We start from the raw sequence: 7,236 nt of genomic DNA, 5'->3' as shown, positions 1-7,236 counted from the left end.
TGAATAATAGCGGTTCCTTGTGGGAAAGAGATGGAACTGGGTAGATGGGGGTTCATGCCTAGAAGGAGAACATTTTTACTGGTACCTTTTTCACACTTTTTATTTTTAAAAACCATGTGGATGTATCACGAATTTGAATGATAATTTAAAATATACCAGGACTTCCCTGGTGGTCCAGTGGTTAGAACTCCACCTTCCAGTGCAGGGGGTACCGGTTCGATCCCTGGTCGGGGAGCTAAGATCCCACATGCCTCACGACCAAAAAACCAAAACATAAAACGGAAGCAATATTGTAACAAATTCAATAAAGACTAACAAAAAATGGTCCACATCAAAAAAATAAAATAAAATAAAATATACCTATTGAGCATCTAACTGTGCCAAGCACTATTCTAGGGACAGAATACAGTGGAGGATGAGGCAGACAATCTGAGAAAAAAGAAATAGGATCGTTCATTCTCCACTCACTACTATTGTGGAACAAATTCTAATGGAATAACTAACTAAGGGGCACGAAAATGCAGTGTTCATAAACTAAAATGAACATACGACTAGAATTTACTGAAAAGCCCACTTTGGCATTCTACCCAGGAGGCTGGCTGCCAGCAGCACTTGGCCATGTACTATGTTCCCACAGCACAGGCTCAAGAAAGAAGGAGTGGCAGCGTTAGTGCTGGGGTTCTGGCCATACTCAGTGGGTTTCCATCAAAACAGCTGGAAAGACACTGAACCTGAGCATCTTTCTGGAGAAATCTGAGCACTCTCCTCCCGAGAAGGCTTGCCAGACTGAGCATCCTCGGGAGAGAGTAAATTAATGGATAATACATTACCATCTATTGGTCCTACAGGAGAAGCATGACCTTGATGGAGAACCTAGGACAAGGAAATTTCGATGAGACAGACAGAGACATAGAATTCTGGGGACTTCCCAGCAGGGGGATTGATTTGGAGCTGGGGCTGATGTTTACTGCATGTGCACCATGCCTCCCCACCACTCCCTTGCATCGGATCAGCTCACTGGATCCCCAAACCCTACCAGGTGCGTACTTTTTCTCCCTTTCATTTTTACAGATGAGAAACTGGAGACACAGCCAAGTGAAGTACCTCCTCCAAACTCACAAAGCCAGCAAAGGGGGAACCAGGATTCTTAAGTCGCTTAGTCTGACTGAAGAGCCTGAAACCTCTTAGTTCCTCTCTGGACACCTCTGGGCACCCAGGGCTGGAGAAGGAGGACGGGGCTGCTCCAGGGTCCTCTTTCTGTCCCAAGACCCAGCCCTTAGTAGGTGAGCACAGGTGATGAACTGCACAGTGGGATGTGGAACACTGTCAGAGAAAACCCATCCCCAGTCTTTCACAGAGTTCTCTTGATGCCTGCAAACCTGGCTTCAACCCCTCCTCACCCCCATTTCCTCTGAGTATAAATACAGGCTCTCCTTTATTTGCCTGACCTTGGAATCTTCACATCTGTCCTGCAGCCATCCTGGGCTCCCCCTTCCAGTACACAAAGCCTTTGTCTTCTTATGCAAATGGCCAGGTTCTGCTCATAAAAGTGCCCCACCTAAAAGGGAGGTGGAGAGAGAACACCTCATGGAAAATTGTAGAAACACATTTCTTTGTATTTGAATACCTCCAAGACCTCATGTTGGCAGCAAACCGACTCTGGGTCAGACCCCAGCTTCCTTGGCCTTGTTTGGGCCATGGACCTCTTTGGTATCTGGTAAAGCTCATGAACTTTTTCTCAGAATAATATTTTTAAATGCACGAAATAAAATACATAGAATTACTGTGGAAATCAATCATATTGAAATAAGGTTATCTAAATATCTGTGATGTAGTAATACGATGTGCTTCTTTATTAGCATGTTAAATATCAAGATCCAGCTTTGGGTCTAATTATTATAATTTTGGGGTAATGAGCAAAATCAATATCTCAGGATGTCTGCAGCAGCTGTAATGTGATATGAAAATATCTGTGATTTCCTTTGGTGACAAAGTCACAGGTGTTACAAACACTAATAAGATATGTTCTCTGCACTCACCATGGAAGGAAATGCTGAATTTCAGTTAGAGATTGGGGAAGATAAAGATGTAATCCACTCCTACGCCTCCCCCACCCCACATTAGGAAATTCCAGTCCTTTCTAGTTTGGCCCTGGGATTTCCATTATGACCCCAGTATATCACTGGCTTACATCTGTGACAGGAAGACCATTTCACAAGTATGTGAATCCCTCTCGGTGTCCCCTGGCTGGAGTTGATTCCTCTCTGTCAAGGCTGGAAATTTTTATAAAAGTGATGTTCCCGGTAGCTGACCCTCGGGAACACTTGCTATGTGCCTGTGGGCCTGTCCTGTAGTATTTCACTCCATCGACAGGTGAGGCAAGTGGATGCCCTGCAACCCTCTTTACAGAGGTGGAAAATGAGTCTCAAAGACAGGGAATGAGCTGTCCAGGTTGAGGTTGCAGGTATGCCTCATGCCCTGACCTTTCCTCTAAATCATATGTATCACACACTTGCCATTGGTATTTTGATGTTGATTTGAGAATGACCATGATGAAATTATAATAATAATAGTAATAACAAAAATAGTTACCAATAGGGGAGGACCCACTGTATTTCAGAGTCATTACATCATCATCATCATCAGTAATAGCTAATGCTGATAGCTTACGTTCCAAACTCTGCTCTGAAGACTTAACGCGTTTTACCTTCCAAACAACAGGTCGTGTTCTTCCTCCCTGTTTCAAAGATGATGACACAGAAGACCAGAAAAATTAAGCCATTTGCTCAAGGTCCCATAGCTGGTGAGCTGGAACTGGAACCAAAGAAATATGTCTGTAGCGTCCTCAGTTTTTACAAATGAGCTGTTTTGTTGAAGTAGAACATATACATAGAAAAATGCATAGATCACGAGCACAGAGCTCAGTGAATTTTCACAAAGTGAACACACTCATCTAACACACCACCCAGATCAGGAAATAGAACATGACCAGCACCTAGCAGCTCCTCACCCTTTCCTGGTCGTCATACACTCCCCAAGGTAAACACTGTCCTAACTGCTATTGGTATTGGTCAGTTCTGCCTGTTTTGGAATTTACATATATGTTCCCTCATTCTTAACCATTATGCTGTCTCGTTTACTTGTCATAATGACCCTAGAGTCTAGAAAGTAGATTTTAAAAAATTATTCCCATTCTACAGATGGAGAAATTGAGCTATCTGCAACCACTTAGAAACTGCCTTGAGGCCTGTGTCAGTGTGATGGAAGCGGAATTCTAACCCAGATCCTCGGGGTTGACTGTTTGCAACATCCCCTGCCTCACTGTCAACCGAGCCTGGGTTTCTGCTGTGAAACTCAGGAACACATTAGAGATTCAGGGATGTTTGCGTGAACAAATATCCTGCGCCCTCACTGGTGCAGTGCTTCCTCTCAGAAGCCTCATGGCAGCCCTTCTAGGGGACCCATCTACTCCAGAGGGCTCTTCCTCCAGCCACATGAGCTTCTGGGTTGCTTTTCAGGATCTCCAGCAGAGTCCCACCTCATAGTCTTTGTACTTGCTCTTCCCTCTGCTGGGAGCAGCATCTCTTCCCCCAGGTACCTGCCTGGCATTCTCTTTCACTGTTCCAGTGGCACCTCCTGAGCAAGGCTTCCCCCAACCCTGACTCCCTACCTGAACCCCTATCTAAATAACACAATCCGTGCTCTCTTCTTCCACTCCCTTTTTCTTGGAGTGCTTATTACACTTGACCCCATATTCTATGTACATATTTGTTTATTATCTGTCTCCTTCCACTAGAACATATGTGCCATGAGGCAAAATGCCGTTTTGGTTGCTGCTTTATTCCCAGGGCCCAGATGTACGTGGCACGCAGTAGACAATCAATCTTGAGTGGAAAGAGGAATTAATCAGCACGGAACTTCACCAAGATACAAGTGGCCGCAATGAAGGAAGGATAAGTAGAATTTAAATTCACCACTTTGCTAACAGTGGCAGTGCCTGGACTTTAGCCAGAGTCTGGTCTTTAGCTGAGACAAAGACCGGAGGTTGGGCGAAGGGGCCAAACCCAGTGGGGCAGCTCATCTGTTAGCCAGGAAGTCAGGGATCCCTCTCCTGCCCCTCTCTGACTGCTAATGTGACCCTCCCCCAATGTCCCCAGACAGCCAAGGTGCCCTGCCTTAGAGCATCAGAGAGGAGAACCGGCCGCATATTGTCAGAGGTGACAATAGGGCTCCTGTGTGCCGCGGGTGGTTGGAGAGGGCATGGACTCAGGCAAATGAGCCGGGATGCCCACAGATAGAGAGGCGTACGGGTGGTCGGGGCTCTGCTTCCACGTCAGTGCTCGCTAGAATGGAGGGCCACCTGAGGCAGTTCAGCCTGCTCAGGGGGCCCGAGGGGGCCGGGGACAGCCAGGCCCTGGCTAAGCCGCAGGAGCTGGCCCTCATGTGGTTCACGGAGACGGAGGCCCCCCTCATTTTGCAGAATGGAGCCCTGCCCCCTTGGTTTCACGGATTCATCACCCGCAAGTAAGGCTGCCCCTGTCCACGTGCCCAGCGTGGCCCCTAGCCCCCCAGGGCCGAGGGGCTAGCCCCTTTCCCTGGGCTAGGCGGGGACCCCAGGAAGCAGTGGGTGGGGGAACAGACTGAGGAATGCCGAGTTCTCTGTCAGCCGCTTCTGTGGGCAAGGTGGGCAAAGGCACTGGCCCCGGCTCTGAGTGTAGGGCTGGGATGGCTGGGGCTGTCAGGCGGCCAGAGAAACAGAGAGGGGCAGGCTGGAGAAGGATGCATTCAGAACAGCTCCGGATAACCTGATGAATTACTAGGGGGACTGTTTCATTCATCATCCAAACCAGAGCACTGTTAGTAAGAGGACTTAACTAGGAGAACTGTTCTAAGTGGGGACTCTCCCAGGCGAACCTGGATATACAGTTACTCTAGGAATATGGGCCAAGATGTGGAGGCTGGCTTTCTGATTGGGCTGGATCTCCAAGCTGCCAAAGCACTAGCTAAAGGAATGACAAATGCAGCCACTCATTAGGTCCTCCTGGCCCAGCACCTGGCATTGAAGCAGGCACAGTTTCACGGGCATTGACGTGTACTGTAACACAGGGCCCTCTGCTCTGTTGAAATTCTTACTTTTTGAGTAAGGGGCTCCAGGTTTTCATTTAGCACTGACCCCTGCAAAATTTGTAGCTGGTCCCGCATAGAGCAGGCACTCAGCAAGTATTTGGTGAATAAGTGGGTGAGGAAATATCTGGTCTATGTACTGCCAAACCAGAAGAAAGCTGGAATTGCCACCATGCCTCCAAAATCCTTGGCATCATTTAGAACTATCCGTAGCTGCCTGAGGCTGAAGGGGACATGCAAGGGAAGGGGATGAGAACCTATGAGTTGCCATTGTGGTCAGGCTCCAGACATTCCAACGCCTTCTCCCTGCAGAAACTACTGTATAGTACACATCCTGCACAGCTGTACACAGCAGTCCTGAGGCAAAGATCCCACAAACCTAAAAATCTCGCGCTCTATGGATTCCTTCTTGCTGCAGGGACATTCAGGTGGGGAGGGTCAGTGGCTACTGGGCCTGATGGTGAGGCAGTAGTGGGCGGGGGGCGGTGTGTATGTGACCTCAGGCTTCCAACCCAGCCAGCCCCAGACTGAGTCTTCCACAGAACCAGACGAAAGTCTGAGGGAGTTCTCTATAAAGGGTTGGAGATCTGTGCACTGGGTCTGGGGCATGGCTGGCAGGGACTCTGAGGCTGGTCTAAGTCAGGCTGCTCCTGCTGTTGTGGGGACCCAGCCCCAGCTAATGGCATGTCCTCTGCCCAGGCAGACGGAGCAGCTGCTCAGGGACAAAGCTCTTGGCTCCTTCCTCATCCGCCTCAGCGACCGGGCCACCGGCTACATCTTGTCCTACAGGTAAGAAAGGAAGCCCTCTGCAAAGGGCAGGCGGGCTCTGGCTCCACAAGCCAGACTTGCAGATAAGCTTGGAATCTCCACCAGCCCACACTACTAGGCTTTCCCTGGGCCCTGACTCCCTCACTCCCTCAGTCATCCATCCACGTCCATCAGACATTTTCTAAACAGAGGCAGCCGTATACTAGGATGAAGCACCCACCTTCAAGGGGGTGAGTTGGTGGGGGGCAGGGGAGAACCTCCTCCTGATGGGAGGCTGGGGAAGGCTTCACAGAGGTGGATTTTGAGCACAGGATAGAAGGAAGAACATCAACTTGCTGGGCAGAGGAGGAGGTGTGATTGGGGTTTAGGAAGGCCTTTCCAATAGATTGAACTGCATATGCAAAAGAACAGAGACAGGGCAGACTAAGGTGTTGGGAGCCACAAGTTGCCAGATGCAGAAGGACACATGGTTCCAGTGGAACAATGCCTGGAGAGGAAGGCCGGGGGCAGCTCAGGACGGCCTTGGATGTCTGGCTATGTCTGTAGACAATGAAGGGTCATCTGGTCAGACTTAGGTTTTGCAAGGATACTTCAGGCAGCCTATGGAAGGAAGACTCAAGACAGGTGCTGGAGGTGTGGGGGCAGTGGGGACTACTGAGGGGTGAGGTCTGGGCTAGATGAGGAAGCTCGGGCTAGGGTAAGGCAGTGGGCATGGAGAAGAGGAGACAAGATGGCCAGGATGAAGTCAGAGGTGGCGACGTCAGAGCCTGTAGGTTGGGTGGGGGGAGGCAGAAAAAGGAAGAAGTTCCCTCCCCCACCCCTAGTTAGGGAGGGAGGGAGGCTGGGGCTCCAGGGCAAATCTCAAGGGCCTCAGATTCAGATTCAAAATTATCATCTGTTCAGATTGCCCCAGTTCTAATTCTGATCTTGAGCACGTCACTTTGCCTCTCCGCACCTACCTTTCCTCATCTGTAAAATGGGTATATTGCATAGGATTGTTGAATGGGTTTGATGAGTTTATACCTTTAAAAGTGCTTGGTACAGTGTCCGGAACATAGTAAATAAAGAAATGTTAGTCATTATTAAAATAGTTATTGTTATTCTATGTGCCAGGTATGGTCCTCAGCACTTTGAAATATACAAACTCAGCAGTTTTCAAATGTCTTTTCAGCATCAGGGCTTTTTTTTTTCAAACATGATCTTAGGTGGAGCGCCAGCTTATTGAAGAGATCAAAGTGGGGCTGCACAAAGATATACAAATAGCCCAGTGGAATCCAGAAACAGTCCCCCACATTTGGTTACCTGATTTGCAACAGAGGTGCCATTGCAATTCAGCGCGGGGGA

The 7,236-nt window shown here is 48.8% G+C and overlaps 1 protein-coding gene and 1 long non-coding RNA gene across 2 annotated transcripts in view; both read left to right on the top strand.

The window, feature by feature from the left end:
• The first annotated feature begins 933 nt into the window (after positions 1-933).
• Positions 934-3,934, top strand: LOC112405767 (uncharacterized). The gene is made up of 3 exons (XR_003004422.1): positions 934-1,039; positions 2,722-2,803; positions 3,849-3,934. It is a non-coding gene; the product is annotated as an uncharacterized LOC112405767 (long non-coding RNA).
• A 414-nt stretch (positions 3,935-4,348) lies between these two features.
• The window catches only part of SH2D7 (SH2 domain containing 7), an 8,832-nt gene continuing 5,944 nt past the window's right edge, over positions 4,349-7,236 (top strand). Inside the window, exons 1-2 of the mRNA XM_024754291.1 lie at positions 4,349-4,524; positions 5,824-5,913. Coding sequence (XP_024610059.1) covers positions 4,349-4,524; positions 5,824-5,913 — 266 coding nt within the window. The remainder of the gene's footprint in view (positions 4,525-5,823; positions 5,914-7,236) is intronic.

Source organism: Neophocaena asiaeorientalis, unplaced genomic scaffold, assembly GCF_003031525.2.
Source record: "Neophocaena asiaeorientalis asiaeorientalis breed wild unplaced genomic scaffold, Neophocaena_asiaeorientalis_V1.1 scaffold743, whole genome shotgun sequence".
Taxonomy (NCBI): domain Eukaryota; kingdom Metazoa; phylum Chordata; class Mammalia; order Artiodactyla; family Phocoenidae; genus Neophocaena; species Neophocaena asiaeorientalis.
This window is presented reverse-complemented; position numbering and strand designations above follow the sequence as displayed.